Source organism: Rhamphochromis sp. 'chilingali', assembly GCF_963969265.1.
Source record: "Rhamphochromis sp. 'chilingali' genome assembly, chromosome: 6".
NCBI classification, from domain to species: domain Eukaryota; kingdom Metazoa; phylum Chordata; class Actinopteri; order Cichliformes; family Cichlidae; genus Rhamphochromis; species Rhamphochromis sp. 'chilingali'.
The window spans coordinates 12,160,172-12,177,845 of NC_137933.1; the positions used below are offsets into that span (position 1 = coordinate 12,160,172).

The 17,674-nt window shown below is 43.0% G+C and overlaps 1 protein-coding gene across 8 annotated transcripts in view; it reads right to left on the reverse strand.

Annotated features, from left to right (window-relative positions):
* neo1a (neogenin 1a) overlaps positions 1–17,674 on the reverse strand; it is a 160,227-nt gene that overhangs the window by 91,384 nt on the left and 51,169 nt on the right. For all 8 annotated transcript variants that reach the window (XM_080884018.1, XM_080884016.1, XM_080884012.1 and 5 more), the window contains exon 2: positions 11,264–11,587. In XM_080884018.1, the coding sequence (XP_080740144.1) occupies positions 11,264–11,587 (324 nt within the window). The remainder of the gene's footprint in view (positions 1–11,263; positions 11,588–17,674) is intronic.

The following is a 17,674-nucleotide window of genomic DNA, read 5'->3' on the forward strand; positions in this document are numbered from 1 at the left end:
AATGAACAGCTGTCAAAACAAGTGACCTTGAATATGAAAACTCCAGGCTGGCTGGTCCCCATCAACGTGGCATAAAAACTTCTCCCCCCCAATCTCACTTTTGCTGTCCACCGCAGCTGCCTGATGAATGCCGAGGTGTATTTCAAAAGACTTCCTAGAGGCGTGGGGAGCCATCAAAAAAAAAAAAACTGAGAGTGAACTCTCTTTCAGGGTTCAAAAGCCTTATGAAGACCAATTTGGCTTTGAAACATGGGGACGCTTTAGTATGAAAACCCAAAACTGCCTCATGTATGCTCACTTGGACGGGGATTGCGAGATGAAAGGGAAACGTGGATGAGCACACTGGTCCCTAACAGCGTACGTGTCTCTATCTGAAGAACCACAAGGTAGGAGACATAACCAGTGAATGTCAATGAGGGAGGGAAGGATAAACAAAATGCTCTCAAGTGTAGCCAGGTGTCTTCTTCTTTTTTTTAATGTGGATTCAGAGAAGCTTTAAATAACGCTCTCCTCGGGCAACCTTTTCTTTTTTAGATTTAGGAGTGAACCCTGCTGTGCAGTCACCTGAGGAGGTCTACGTGTCCCTTCATACTGTGAGACCTGTCAACGCGACCATTCCATCATCCTGCCAAACCACAGTTAAAAGTCAAATTTGTCATTTGAAGTCATTTGTAAGTAACTTGGTTGGTAAGATCTGCCTCCTACCACAGACGTCACTCTCCATTAACTCTGAGCTTCGTATTTTAACACAGTTCCACTCAGAACACAATATTTGTAATGGCAACGACATCATTTTTGTAATTATGCTTATGTACACCTTCACAGTGGTTTTGAAAAGACACAATGAAGATGTGAGTGCAGACTTTCATCAATTACAGCCTTTTTTTTTACACAGTCTACCATTTTCAAAGGTTCAAAAGTAACTACACAAACTAACAATTTTAGATTGAAGTTGTCTTTTTAAATACTTGATGAAAGATTCTTTGCAGTCGGTTTTGCTCAACAAGAATCCAGGTAGGTGAGAGAAGTGAAGAATTTATTCTAAATCAGTCTCTAACCTCTATACACAACTACACCGATCAGGCATAACACTATGAGCACTGACAGGTGAAGTGAATAACAGCGATTATCTCTTCATCATGGTACCTGTTACAGGGTGGGATGTGTTAGGCCCAAAGTGAACACTTTGCCCTCGAAGCTGACATGTTAGCAGCAGGAAAAACAGGCAAGTGTAAAGATCTGGGCGAGTCTGACGAGGGCTATGTTGTGATGGTTGGACGACAGAGTCAGAGCGTCTCCAAAACTGCAGCTCTTGTGCGGTGTTCCCTGTCTGCAATGATCGGTGTCTATTAACTGTGGCCCAAGGAAGGAACAGTGGTAAACCAGCGACAGGCCAAGGCTCACTGATGCACATGGAAGGCTGACCCGTGTGGTCTGATGCAATAGACAAGCTGCTGTAGATCAAATAGCCCAAAAATGTAATGCTATTTCTGAAAGAAAGGTGTCAGAATATACAATGCATCGTAGTTTGTGGTGTATGTGCCTGCATAGCTGCAGACTAGTTAGAGTGTCCATGCTGACCCCTGTCCACTGCTAAAAACACCCACAATGCACACGTGAGCGTCAGAACTGGACCACGGATCAACGAAAGTGGCCTGGTCTGTTGAGTTACCTGCACCCTTTTATGGAAACATTGACACAAAGCAATAGGATTCAGGTGCAAAACGAGTTTGAGGTGTTGACCTGGCCTCTGGATTCCCCAGATCTCAATACAATCCAGCATCTGTGAGATCCACAGAGGTCCCACCTCACAACTTACAGGGATTTTAGGATCTGCTGTTAACATTTTGGTGCCAGACACCACAGCTCAATTTTGATATTTTAAATTCACTTATCTCCCCAACATCTTGCAGCATTAATGTTAATTTCTGGTTGTTTATCCAATATGCTTTTTGGTGTAAAAGCATATCCTGTGATGTTCCTTTTAATGTGACAAATTCAGATTTTGAATAGTCTTATTTAGTGTATCGCTTTAGTGAAATGTGGTAAATGTGTTAAATTCATCCTACGAGGGTGTTAACACATTTCAAGGAAATCCCACATACAACTATAGCCGCTGATGCCCAATTCAAAATTGCATGAGATCCTGAAATGATGCTGTTCAAGTACTAGTAGATATATTAGGGCAGATGGTAGCAAGATGTCTATAAAAGACAAAAACACTCAAGCTGATTAACATGATGTGCAACCAGCCAAATTGTAACCAATGCTGGGATTTTATCCTTTGGGTCCAAAGACAAAATGAGAACATTTAAGGGAAATCTCTAAGGTTGTGTGGAAAGCCTTGAGCAGTGAAGTTTCTTCACTGATGTGCAGATGCCTCCCACATACTGGGAGATGCACTATGTACAGTTGTGAATTGAAGTTCAGCTGGCAGGGGAGTCGAGGTGCACGGTGGGGAGCAGAGGCCCCGAAAAACACAGAGGAGAAGAGAGCGAGTTTGGGAAGTCATTAAGAGTTTATCTTCACCCGCTGACGGCAGCAGTCAATTATCACTGTCATTAGAACATCGTAATTGTACCAGCGTAGTGTAGAAACAGGCTGGAAATGTTCTCAGCTCAATTGGACACTTCACTTTAATTTGAAATTCTAACTGCGGCTTCATTGTAGCGAAGAAAATGTCCCCAGGTATTTTGTTTTTTCAAACACTCTCCGTGTAGTAGGGTATAATCTGGCACAGACACCGAAATTATCTCTGAGGGTATGTTTGTGCTACTTTTAGCACTGTTGTGGAATTTATTTCACAGAGGAGTTGGTGTGTTTTCTCTATATATCCATGTACCCACAAGTAAGTCTGCAGCGCCAGGTCTTATATGGGGTTTAGAAAGAAAAAAAGTCAACCAGTAACTAGTATAAATGGTCATATTTGAGCTCTAACTCATACTTAAACATTTAATTTTTATGGTCTAGTGCTCACCCTACAGTCACAGTACACAGGAATGATCCTGGGTTCAAGACGGGGAGGAGTCACAGACCACAGCCTCAGGCAGGTGCAAGCTAGTCTCCTCCCAGTGCTGGTCCCAAGCCCAGATAAATGGACAGGGTTACATGAGAAATAGAATCCGAAGTAAAAACAGTGCCAGTAATTTTTAATTGCCCAGTTGCTGGTTGTGCACATCCAGCGAACACTGAGTATTTGTGGTGTTTAAGGTGATGAACTCAAAAGGAAATAAAGATAATGGGACAGGATCATAGCACATCATCGTTTCATGTAGAAAGGGAGATTATAAAATCTCTCAGAAATCACAGTCCATTCGTCTTATATAACATAACTCCTGAGTCCATCCTCTGTTTGAATCAATCTGTTTTAGAGTTCCCTCCTTTAAGGCCACGCTTCTTTGAGTTTTCTTTTGATTGGCTGCCCCTCTGTAACAGGAGGTTGGAAGTGCAGGTGGGCGGGCTTACATGCTCACAGAGAGAGCTGTGTGCCTGAGGATACAAAAATGTGGGAAAGCGAACATTGTGAAGCCTGAGCTTCTGACTTACAGCTATTACCTTTACAATTACAATTTTATGCCATATTTAATCTAACATTTGAGCAGCATATGTGACTGAGAAGACGATCCTCTTCAAAGAAACAAACACAAAAAACTCTTTATACAAAAAACTTGATTTAGCAGTGACTTGTGTGATGAGGACTTTTTTGGGAGACAATTTATAGGAGCAAGATTAAGTCGTTGCAAAAACAGAAAAAGCTTGAAACAAGCCTGTGTTGAAGCAGCTAACGTGTGTAGCAACAAACTTCTGTTGCACCGGTGTTCAACTGGAAAAATTCTGAAAGCATAAAGACAATTAAGTGCGTAGGTGTAAATTTCTATGCACACACACAAAACCACACACTAGACACTGCGGTGTCTGGAGAGTAGAGATAGGGCTGTCTCCATCAGCCTCTCCACCTACCCAGAGGACCTAATCAGTCAGTGAATACACGTAAAATGGAGGCTGTCATCTACCTCCAGCCCAACAGACTCCCCGCCGACACTTTTCTCCCACTGCCAGCCTCTAGAGAGCAAAAAAAAGATGGATCTTTCCCAAAAGCTCCATCCTCAACCAAGATATCCTACATCATGCATCATATTTTCTCAGCTGCCGAGTTTCTCCGTCCTCTTTCTCTTTGTCCTGTTTAGTCTCATCTTTACAGTTAGATCCAACTACTCATATACCAATTTCTGTTTTGTTTTTTATTGTCTTTGTATTTCCAAATTTCATGACTTTTGTCCCAAAGATAGCTACATGTTTTCAATTTCATCTTAACATATGATGAAAGCGCCTAAGTGTCTCTTTCTTCGCCTTTATCTCGAGCTGACTTCACTCCTTCCTGACATGTGCCAGAGAGAGATGAAAATCAGGGTAATGGAATCCACTGTGATCCTGACACTGCTTCCGGGACAGAACAATTCATCACTGCAACAACCCTCAACTCAGCAGGAAAGAGGCACATAATTGGGTATCAGTGGGAAACGCCTTTTTGCATTGGGAGCAACCAGAATCTATGCTTGGATTTTTGGATTCTTCTGTCCATCCAAAAGAAGAACAAAATTCCATCAATCAAATTTACAACTCGACAGACTGGCGACCCACCCAGGGCGTACCCTGCCTCTCACACAGAGGTTGCTGGGATAGTCTCCAGCCCAATGGCAACCCTGAATTGGATAAGCGAATGAAGATGGGTGTCTGGATGGTCATCCAACTTTATCGGCTTACACTGGAATGCCAAAATTATAAAGGAAAGCCAAGTCGATCTTATCCCGCTTTCCACAGTCACGCAAACTGTGCATTACAGTTGTTTCGCTTGTCATGCATCTGAAAACGTGTGGGGTAATGATTCATTCATCTGAGGACAGGGACTTGTTAGCCTGCTTATGGTTCTTGCAGTGAGCAAGCTCATGCCTGTGAAGACATCTGTCAGCATGCAGATCAAAGGTAACTGTAATGCCTGACAAGCTATATAGAAATTTAAAATACACTACTGCATATTTGAGGTAATATTATTCCTACGCAGCACTTAACTGCGTTTGAAGAGACATGAATTTTTAAAAACAGTCGCTCCAAATCACAACAAATTGACTGCAGGGTGCAGATTAAAGCCTGGATCCATCTGCAACTGTTGTAGGTGTCAAGTGTAAACAGGACATGAGTAAAAATCACCACCCTGGGGTTGCACGTCTCTGTCAACCAGTCAAGTTTTGATTCATATCAGTCCACAATCATTTAATATATGCAATACGTAGAGACTGCAGGAATTTAATTGGTGGGACCGAACCAACTGCTTTCAGGCATTGGTGTCTTTGAATTCCAACTCAGTATTTTTTTAAAAAATTCATTTTAGTGTTGACATACTCAAGATTTGCAATGTAGACACTCTCAAAAACAATAAAAAATTCATGAGGAAAAACAGATGTGGATGGTTTGTGATAGGTTTGTAGCTTGAACCCATCCGCTGGAACGTTGAAGACAATATAATTACACTGCAAGCAAGACGCAAGTAGGCAAACTTCTTCATGGTACTCGTGCACGGGAGAGAACCAGACAAACGCCGTTCCTTCGCTTGACCCCAGTAGCTCTCGTCCGTCCTCCCGTAACACTGTCCTTTTATTGAGGTTACATGAATATGCATAGGTTCATTAACATACGACGTCTACATACAAACAAAGAGTACCTTGCCTGTGTGTGTGTGTGTGTGTGTGTGTGTGTGTGTGTGTGTGTGTGTGTGTGTGTGTGTGTGTGTGTGTGTGTGTGTGTGTTGCTGATCAAAGGGTTAAACATCCTTGGTCAGGAAGAGGGTAGCCTCCCCCTCACCCTAGATGGTTCATCCTAGATAACACGGTGAGGAAGTCCTGCAGTTCATCTAAACAAAGAGCACTTAGACTAGAACAGATGTAGCTACGTTAATCCTACCATAAAACAATAAGACACGGTATGACCTCTCATGCTCCCAAAGTGCTGTCTAATACACACAAAGTTTGCAGACTATCAAGGATCAAAACCTCTACCAATCTACAACTAATTACAAAACTCTAAGCATATATAAGTAAATATCTCCAAGCATAAATGACAATCAACAATACAAATCTAACAGTTTGTTTCTTTTTTGGAGCTCCTCTGAGATTTTTTGTTTTGGAGATTTATTATTCTATATTTTAGATGGAGCTATGTAACTGCCGTGGCCACTGTGGGCCTGCAAAATGGGTGAGTGCTAGAGCCTGTGAATACCGGTGAGTGTGTAGAAGCAGTTGAAAGGTGGAGGACTGAAAGGATAATAAAGAGAAAATGGAAGACTGTGAGGGGTAGTAAAGGGAGTAAAAAGAAAGGACGGGAGGGTGATTTAGTGACTCAGAGAACTGACAAAGAAAGCAAGACAAAGGTGAGAGAGGTAAAGGAAAGAAAGGGAAGTAGAGGATGAATGAATGAAGTGAACACATAACCCTCAGCGAACAGCTGAGAAGCTCGTGGGCGTGAGTGGTTAGACGTGAGCTGATTGGGCTGTATCGGCGCACATAGCAGGGAAAAGACCGGTGTTTGTTTGTCCTTGATTTTATTTGCTTTGTGTGTTTATTATAAACAGGGTGAGGTTTATATATTGATCCTAAAAAGGGGAGAAAACAAAGTTCAGAATATCTAAGGAGGACTCGCATGCTCTCCAGTGACCTAATTAGACTTTAGCCAACAGAGACACACAATTGGTAAGAAAATATATTTTTTAATTCTCACATTAAGTATAATTAATGTTTCACAGAATGAACACAATTATAGCGTAGTGGTTTATACATTCACCTAACAAGCAGAGAGCACAAGTAAGTCTGATCCCCCGGAGGAAAGACAAATCCCTTTGTGGTTGAGTCCCAGAGGCAGCCGGAGTTACCTAAAGAAATCTGCTAAATCAAACATGCAGAGCCGCTCACTGTGGTGACCAACTTGTGAATAAGGGACCAGCCAAAAGTAGCTTTCACAGCAAAATAAAACACATAGAAAGTAGAAATCATTTATACAGTGTTCCAGAAATCAGGTGAGTGCAGATGGGTATGTATCCAAGCTGCATGTAAACCTAAAAATGGTCATTCTTAAGCTTTAAGAGGCCAATAAAACCATCCTGATACATGTATTTCTAGGTACTCTTGCCTTAAAGCAGCCACGTCCATCTCTGACGAACATTTTATAAATACAATCCGTGTTGAGTTTAATATTTCAACAGAAACTTGAACTGCAGCGGTCCCTGTCATGGCTGGAGAAAAGGCTTTATGTGATGAGCTGAATGCACCGAGGTAGTTTTAACAAAGATTAAACCGAGCTGCCAAAGCATATTACTCGAGCCACCTGGTGAATGTGCGAGTTTGTCAAAACTTGACGCAATCGCGCCTTAAAAGGCTAAAAAAAAAAAAAGTCTGCCTGTCCTTAAGTGAAAAGTAATGATATGCCGCTTATAAAAAAACAGAAACAAAACAAAATCACTCAACTCAGATAAAATCCTTTTCAAAGCGGGCATATAAAACCATGTATCCATTCATTCCCTTGCAACCTTTTACCATTTTATTTACCCGAGCCACTGAACGAAGAAAATGTACTACACACAAAAGAGTCATTCAAAGGAAATCTTGCGAACCATGGCAACCTCAGTGCCCTATTATGTTTCATCCCAATTGAACGTCTTGATCCGTGTTTGGCTGACATCCATTTTATGTTGTGAAAACACAGCTGACTTGTGATTATTCACAATATGTAAAGATGTCAACTTAACTGCAAGTACAACAAAGTGCCTCCGACAACAGCACAAAGCGCTCCCCCTGCAACGGTGATGCAATCATCCTTTTCCACATTTTCAAGCCGTCATTTCTCCGGGGGTGTGACGCACCCCCTCCCCTACCCCCCTCGTCAAAAAACAGATTAAAATACATCAAAAAAAGGGGATTAAAGAATCTGCCGACACTCCTAAATCCTTCAAAAGGCGTCCGACTCTATCAAAGGATGAGTACTATTAAATATGAGGCGACACATGTGACACGTGAAGGGTGCCGGTGTTCAGTTTATAATTTCTGCCACTGTGGGGAGGGGAAAAATGAGATTTCAGTGAAGCATGATATCAAAGCAAAGCAATAAGTGGCTTTTGCCATCTTTATATGCCGGAGTAACCTATAGGTGACAGAAAGAGAGAGAGTGCACAGCAGAACAGAGGTGAAGCACTTGATTTGGCTGCCTCATATACATACACAGACGTCAGATAGGAAAAACAAACCAAATAGGCTCCAAGACAGTGAGAGGGCAAAATAAATTCTCCATTTTCTCATTTGGGGGTTTCCCTGTTAAGCGGCAGTGAGGTGGGGCTCACCTCAAGCGATTCTTAAAGAGGGCTGAGTTCAAAGCGTGCCGGTGGGAGGAGAGACGGCTGCGTGGGAGAACAGCAGACAGTTAAGATGGGATTTCTCATTACGCGCGTCTCGCTCTGTGTCCTGGCCAACACTGCTGTATACCGCTCACTCCTTCTCTGCCCTATAATTTCTCTCACTCCCCCCCCCTCCTTTTCTCTCTCGCATAGACTCAAACTGAATGCATAAGATTGCGCCCCACTAGGCCACATTCCCCTTCTCTTTCATCTGAGCCCTGCTTGTGTTTCCACACTATCTGACTGTGCACACACAGAGGCTAAAACACACACAGACAGACTGGATGACAAAGCGAGAGCAAAGAGGGAACACAAGGCAGAGAGATCTTACCGTGTGTACATGAATGAGAGCTCAGAGCTAGGCTATGAAAAATAACAAATGTTGAAACTGAAAAAAATCCTTTAAACATCTCTCTATATAAATATATGAAACAGGACTTTTAATTGTTTTATTTCTTTACATACAGTCATTTTTAAATAATTCCCACGTCAGCTGAATGATACGAAACAGTCTGAATTACTTCACTGCATTTTAAACAGTGATTTCCTTCAGATTGGTTACATTCCCGTGTGTTCTTCTAACCGTGTTTTGTCTTTCACTGAATCTAAATACTGTTTCCACCTTCACTTTGTGCATATAAACAAACAGAACTGAAAAAAGTCAGGTAGCGGAGCCCATCAGGGCAAAGAGGTAAAGCGGGAGAGCGCGGCGCTGTCGTGATTGCGTCGCTGTGTGGAAGTAGACGCGTTTGCTCGAGAAGAATGAGCAGCACGTCCCCTTGCAATCAATCCCAGATATTACCCCGGTATTTGTCAGATATGCTCCCTGCCACGCCAGCCATCCGTGACTCATTCCGTCATTACATCGGAGACGTCACGCCCACTCCACCCCTGCCTGCGCCATCGTTCCAGGGTCTGATGGCGGCCTAATGGCCTGCTCTCTCTACACTGCAATTAACCTTTTTATTGGCCACCTGCCAGACAGCTGGAGATACAGCAGTGTGCGCGCGCGTATGGGCTTATGTAAGCGCGACCATAAATGCGTCTGTGTTTATATGCACATGCACAGTGGCTGAAGCTTTTAAGTCTATAAATTACCATGTGAGCAGCGAGCCCCAGAGCACGCATGTGCACGTGGGCCTATAAAAGCTGACAGATTTCACCTGCTACTCTCGTCAAATAGAAATTGATTGAATCTAACATCCCATCATGTTTGACCCAGACAGATCCCACTGGCTGTGATGCTGTCTCAAAGCGGAAACACATCTTGGAACAAGAACTAAACACGTCCCTTTTGCATTATAGGCGAGCGCAGGGGGAGATATTATTTGTACTCCAGGAGCACCTGTCTCCCACCCCTGTCGCTGCTGGAGTAGAAGTAAATGGCAGCTGTAAAAATGATTCCAATTAAAATGACATTTCTGTAAATATGTCATCTTCCAAAGTTTCATCAAATCTGTGCCACTGATGCCAAACATTGCATAGTTAAAGCTACCCCGTGGAGTTTTTGACTTATAGTAGCACAAATCCCTGTTTTCAAAACACAAAGACGGGCGTGCATGCAACAGGGACGGGTGATAATTCGCGTGGAAACACTGTAATGTGCCAGCAAAGACTGTATCCTAGTAAATGTGCACACAGTGTAGATGAAATTGGAGGACAAAGTGCATTCAGCACATTTGTCTTCATGAAAATAAATATAGATCTAATTTGTCTGTTCACAAGGAAACTCCACAGAATCATTTTAATGCTGATATCTTTTATTTGACCATCCGATGTTTTATTTTAAACCCTGCTGCACTCTAATAGTATTATATCCTTTTCCCAAGGGAAGTCGTATCTGCGAGATCTCGTCTCACACACAGTTAGACCGCGAGCTTTTTGAGTGAAGGAGAAAAAAAATCTTTTCGATCTCTGCAATGCTAACATACTGCTTCATTACTTTGCAATTCAAAAACCAATGAAAAGTAACAGAACGGCAGGCGGACAGTAACTTTACACAGGCGCTCGCTGTCTGAGAGGCTCGCTATACCATTGTCAACAAGAGGTCTCTGTCGAGTGTCTTTAAAATGTGGCGGAGCACGGCTGAGCAGAAAGCACACAGTAAATGCATTCTGTGGCTCCTGCAGCTGCAAATTGAATTTTGGGGCATGACTTGACTCAAAACACCTAATAATCCCACGTCACTTGCTGTTCCCGAGCTGAACAAGGTCACACTGTACAGCGAGTAATGAAAAAAATACCCTTTTTACAAGCATTTATCCAAATGCATTCAGGCTCCGGCGAGGTGAAGAAATTTAAAGAAAAGAAAGCACAAATGGCCGAGCACCTGAAGGACAAAAAACCCCCAACAGAATAAGAAAAATAAACCACAAAACCCTTTCATGTATACGGACGCCACATGTCTGTGCACATATAGCATGCAGTGGTGAAGGGGGGAGCATAGCAAAGACTGACAGGTTTTAAGTCACTGCACAAACAGCTTTTGTTTCTTATGACGTCTCATTAGCCCTGACAAAAAGTTAAAGCTGGGATTATCTAAACCTTATCGCCTCATTTGTCAATCAGCTTTTGAATGTGCACACTCACTCTGATGTGACAGCCAGCACAAGTGCAAACACGTGTTGGGAGTTCAGCAGGTCTATAAAGCACTTGCTGGTAAACACGTAGTCTAGTCAATGCTTTTCGGCTCCATCCATAATCTCACAGTGGCTTTTGAGTGATCAACAGCTCAACAGTAACTACAACACATTTGAAAGCATAAACCAGAGTTGAGTTTGGACTGTATCACATGCTGGCTATGCTGATCAATCTCGCAGTCCTTACCTGCTACAGAGAGGCGTGCCGTGCGGCTGGAAATGGATCCCAGGTTCTCAATGGTGGCAACACACTGATAGGTTCCTTCGTCTGGCTTGTTATGTTTAGAGTGGACCACATGGCTGAAGAACAGCGTGCCGTCGGGCAGTATTTTTCTCCTCTCGTCTGAAACTAGGCTCATGAAGGTGCCGTCTTTCTTCCATTCGATGTGTGCCGGCGTGGCTGCGTCGCTGTGTGCAGAACAGTTGAGGAAAGCGGAGTTCCCCCGGATGGCCAGCGTGTCCTGGGGCTCCACGGTGAACCAGAAGGGGCTGAAGGGCTGCACTGCTGAAGCTGAGGAGCAACAGAGGGGAGAAGTGAGATGTCAACACAGAAAGTTACGTCAGGTCCACTTTTCTCTGAGCGCTAATGAAAATTAGCGAAATTCTTGCTGCTCTCCAGCAGCTTATCAGTGGGCGATGTGGCTTGAAGATCACACCACAATTATGGGGGCAGATTCATTATCAAGGATGCATTGCTCAAGTTTCCCCAGATGATCATTCTCTATCATTCTAAACACCTGATTAGCTGTGTATACAGTGGATTAAAAAGTCTGACAATTTGAGTTAGTGCTCTATTTCTCGTTTTTACATTGATTTTATTCTGAAAGTTCCTGCAGGAAGTGGTAATATATAACACTGATATAACACTGATGCTTCTTCTGGCTGGTTGCCAGGTCGCCTCCATTCTTTATCCACCAAACTACGCCACAGCTATTCACACTTCTTGTTAGTTGAAATGTGAACAGTGCTGATATTTCTATACAAGTTACTCTAAGAATTTTATTCTGAAAGTCCAGTCTCTTCAAAATAAAGCACCTGTATGTAGCAGGTGGTAAAAACCAATCACAATTTAACACGGTCAGATCATACCAGTGTATCCGTTTTGATTTCACTGATTCCAGCATGGATCTTCTTTCCGTAAGCTTCAGCTTCTTTATCGGATTACTAATCAGTAATCGAGTGTAACTACTATCAAAGATCAGTAAAGAAACATGCTTGCGGTTAGGCTGCAGCAGAGGGTTGATGAAAGGTGCGAAATGCTTGCAATCACTCTAAATTGCACAACACTACTATCTGCTTTTTCAGTTCGGTCACAGCATATCCTAAGAAGTCGCTGACATCAATGGCGTGTTTCAATGCTCACTCTAAAAATGACAGAACACTGCAGGACTCCAAGTGCCCCAAACACTGAATGAAGTGTTCCCGAACCAAAACATCTTTTTGTTCATTCTATCTTTCAGCCAAAGTGCCTCGGCCTTATTCCAGAGCCTCAAAGAGGCTTTTTATTATGAAACCACAAGCCTCGCTGGAATTGGGCAAGAGGAACTGACAAATTTAACCAAGTCTAGCCTCCCTGGCAAGTTAATATCACGTCTTGCGTTATCATAAGTACAGCGTGCGGGGAAGGAGTAAACACGCAGGAACGCGGCTGCCATTTCCTTTCCTCGAGCAGAAATGGTAACATCACATTGACATGAACAGTGCCAAAGTGAGAGTAAGTAAAATTGCTTTGCATTCACCTCATCCATTATTCAAGCACTCCCACTGTAAGAGTCACACTGTGGTATTGTTTAGATAAATAACACCAATTATCAGTTCTGCAGGGATGGGGCAGAGCTTGAAAAATAATTAAAGGGGTATGAAGGTATTTTAATAATTCAACGAATGGAGTGAAATAAGTGGCTGAGTGTTAAATGCAGTTTAAAATATGCCTGCTCTCTTCCAAGGAAATGGCATGTCTCCGGGGGAGAGGGGAGAGCAGAATGCGATAAAAAGAGATGAAGACAGAAAATGAGAGAGTAGTGTGAGAGCGAACGAGGGATCCTGTGCCAATAGTTCAGCTATTTAACTACTAGAAGATAATTTCTCTACCTTGTGGCGCCCTAGCGAGAGATCCAAGATTGAAGTAATATAATGCATGGTCCATTATGGTGGCAATATGAATGCTTGCCCTCTGTGCACTTAGTTGTCTTGAAAGCACAAACAATTACAGAGAAAATACTGTTGGAAAGTGACTGAACTAAATAGAAACAGATGCAAATAAATGTAAGCCGTTTTCCCACTAAACTGAGCAGTCAGACCCCACACTAATTCACTGATGAGTGGACCAGAATACTGAAGAGGAAGTGTGCCTGCATTCTGTCTCAGTGTACAGCAGGGACCTTGAACAACTGAATTGAGGCCTGATATACGAGCACAGTCCCTTTAGAAAGATCTGTGTTAGCAGTTACTTTACAGATATCCTCCTATGACTGCTCTGGCGCCATTTCACTGCAGTTGCGGAGTAAATTCAAGCAAAGAAAACTTTATTAGGCTGGGTAATGCACAGAGTGCGCAAGAGCTCAAAACATTTTGAAAATCCCTCCAGGCAGAAGTGGAAGTGAAATTCAAGTGAATAAACAGCAGTAATGAATAAAATATACAATGTTCTAAACTAGCCCAAAACATTTCTAACTGCAGCTCTTAGGAGGCAAGTGAGTGGCTTCTAATTAGACTGAAGCAAGTAGCTAATTTCAGGAAATCAATAAATTCACAGCGAGCCTGCTTACATATTGGGCAGAATGTGACAACACTAGCAAATGTGTTTGACTCATGGTGTATAGGACAGATGGAGAGAGACTTGAGGGAGGAATTCGTCACTCCAGCGGACCAAAAGCACCATGACATGCTTAATCATCTCTGCATTACACTGCTGGAACAGTTGGGTGTGTGGGGCTGGGCAGCTCGTCTGTGCCCAGGTTTGGCTCCCCTCCAGTCAAAAGACCATCTTCAGCTGCTCTCTATCTGAGGGAAAAAACTGAATGGGCTTGAAGGTCCTACAAGCATCCTATCAGAGTCAAAGCAGCTGGCTTTAGCAGCTTTTCATCCCAATCGCAGAAACAGTAGGGGAGGGCTTAGCTTCGGCTCTACTTTTGAGAAAATGGCAAACCATCTGCATTCAGCTGCAGACACAACAACCAACGTCTGTGCACTGGGATGAACCAGGGGTGTAAGGAGTTTGATGGCAGGCAATCGGCTTTTTGGCAGCATCTAACTAATCTTCTGTTAGAATCTTCGACTCATTAACACCATTTCTGCTACTAATCTCAATTTCTCCCTCACATTACCTTCAACCGCTCCTGGCAGATGGCTGCCCCTCCCTGAGCCTGGTTCTACTGAAGGTTTCTTCCTGTTTGAAGCGAGTAGTTCCTTATCTATCGCCAAGTGCTTGCTCATTTGAAGTCGTCTGATTGTTGGGGTTTCATTCTATTATTGTAGTGTCTTTACCTAATAATACAAAGCACCTTGAGGCAACTATTTTTGTCATTTGGTGCTATATAAACAAAACTAAATCCAATAAAACTGCAAACAGATTCCAAAACAAGGATGCCAACGTTAGTGGCCAAAGTTCAAACGCGTGCGTTTCACGTAAAGGTGGGATTGTGTAAATCAATGCCGAACACCCTGGACTCATCTGCAGACTGAACAAATATTTTGACAAAAGGCGAAAGCAGCATTCCAAACCGATGACTATATTTCATGTTTCCGTCTTTGTAGCATGTAGAGAAACACAATCATAAAAGAAGTTTCACATAAAGCGCAGTGTAGCCAGCGTATAATTTCTCTCCTCTAGAAAGCAACTAAAAATAACCAACTCAAGGCAAATTTATCTCTTTCAAACTCCCTCAGATTATTTATAGAAAATGAGGGAAAATGTATGAAAGCACACAGAGCAAAATCCATATTTCACCAATTTAATGGGTCCCTTAGGAATAACAACAAAGTCCCCGTATCAATAAACAGGCTTCTGAACGCTAACCTAAAGCAATTCCAGTGACGTAAGGAGAAGCTGGAAAAACCACACCCGTGACCGATATTTAAAGGTTCACTAGCCTGAATTGTCGCTCCTTGTTAAAAAGAGAGGACAAGCAGCCAGCACCTCAGCAGGAAGCAAGGATCTCTATCTGCAACATGTGATTAAAAAAAACAGAAGAAAATGCACAAACATCAGTATCTTAGAGTAAAGACAAGCTTCAACCTTTATGCCAGAGCTGAGGGAAAAAAGTTTACTTTTGGCAGCTAACAAGGTTCCGAGTTATAAGCCTGGAAAAAAAAATTGTAATGAACACAAATAGAACGAGCAGTGGCGTGCCGATGCACTGTGAAGTGCTCGCTGACAGAAAACTCAACAGAACTCATGTTCTCATACATCAAAGTGCAGAAGAACCAAAACCTGCTGAAACAGAACATAATGAGAAGAAGGGAGATCAGTTAAATTTGCAATGACAGGAATTTCTGTCTCTTGTATACATTTGTTTTTTGTCTTTCGCTCACACAGCCAGATGATGGCTATATGTTTCCCAGAGAAATGCAAAGTGCACCTTTAAATGTTTCTTACAATAGCACTGAAACACAGCGGGCTTTTAACAGCACAGCTGTAGAGTTAGAGGAGGAGAGAGGGGTCAGAAACCACATTACAGTGTGAGGAGTCTAATCTATTCGGGCCCCCATCCGTTTGTGTTTGATAAATAGAAACCTCCACACCAGGCAACCAGTGAGAATAAGTCGAGCGGAGAGCAAGGGGCTAGAAAATGGGCTTGTCTGCTTGATAAGCATTGGCTGTTACCTCTGTCCCAAATCCACTTTTCTTCGCAGTCATAAAAGGTTTGGGAGCCCAGCTTAAGGTGGTGCTGCGATATGCTGCAGTGCTCCCCCCCACTCGGATATGAGGAAGACAGAATGGAGATGTGGGGCTAGTGATGGATTTCCCCCACGTCCTGACAATGTTAAAAGCACGATTTCAGACATTACGGAGATTACTATCTAGGTGAGGGGTGTGTGTGTGTGTGATAACTAGTAAGCCACAACTTCTAGCTCTCTTCCCGTGAGAGTTTAGAAAAGTAGAAAAAGGTGTCTGCATCAACTGTGCGAGGTCATCTGCACTGACCCCAGATACCGGTTAACAATTTCGGCAAATTACAAAGTCAGCCTCGTAACATTGGGTGTGTTAAAAAAAAGAAATCCCACTGAAGGCAGTAAAGAGTGGGTTGGCGAGGGTCTGCTCTCTGCACAAAGACCCCCTGTTCTCTCCTATTCTGCACTTGGCCCAGCAGGAAGCCTCCTCCCTCATTGACCCACCGCCTGACAGCAGTCATAGTGACTGCCTTCCTTATTGAGCCACTCTTGAGACAGAACAGAGCGCTCTGGAAGCCAGTCGCGTTTTCAACAACCGAGGCTCTTCTGTGGCCTGATCTTTATAATATGTCACTGGATCTCTGAGCTGTAAGCCCTTTGTAAGAAAACAAGCCAGGAAAATCGTTAGTAGCGCATCGGAGATAAATGGAGGCCTTCAGTGCAGGTAAAGATAGATACAGGATGAGGGCCTTTTGTAATTTACCTGAGCACTTCAGGCTCCTGTCTCTGTGCTATTTCCATATCTTCACCGTTTGTTCTTCCAGGCAGAACATCAGGCTGCTTAAATGACACTAATGGAAATGGTTGTCTCTTCTTCCCTCCCACACTCTCCTGTGCTTTTCCTTCATTTTTGCACCCTGAGTCCGTGTCTCTTTCTGTGCAGTCTTTCATCCAGCCTTCTCCCAAAACTTTGCTCTAAAGCCCATCTGTCACCGTCGAGGACCTCTGGGAAATAACCATGAACCTAAGATCGAGCGTGGTGGGACTAGGTGTCTGCAATGTAGAAATGGAGAAAAAGCTTATTTGAGGCATGTATCTATTTAGTGGAAAAGGTGTCCTTTTCAAATTAAGAAAACACAGCCTCCCGCTCGAATTAATGTGCTGGGCTTTACTTATATTAAATTAAAGAAATTAAGATTTATGTAGAGACTCTGTGTTCGTGCTTTCTAGAGATTAGCCCAAATAATCTGACTATATGACTTTTACCATCTTCTACTATCTTTTACAATGTCAAGCTAAAGGAAAAGAGAGTTGGTGTTACAACCCAAGCACTCAACAATGCCTGATGAGCCTGATCACGGATACCACAACCCACTGATTCTGGTATTCAAAGCATTCCCCGCAGCACTTCATGAAATGAGGAGTTAAGGCCAAGCCATACAGGGATGGACAAAATGACTGGGGTGCCTAGCTCACACACTGGCTGTCCTGCGCTGGCACCAACTCAACTGGCAGATTAAAAGAGAAAAGGATCCAATTTCTTCAGCTCAGAGTTCTCCATCATCCTGTATACTGGCTGCCATGGTAAAGCTCCAGAGGCCCGGAGGCAACATGACAGGGTCACCAGTGAAGGAGGGTCACCGCAACGGCATCAGCTCTGGTTGCGCTGCAAACTGCCAGAAAATGGTATTCTAAAAAAAAACGTCAGTCTCTTTTTTAATCAGGTGGAGAGAAAAAAAAGATCTTAGTGAAATGATTCACTGCT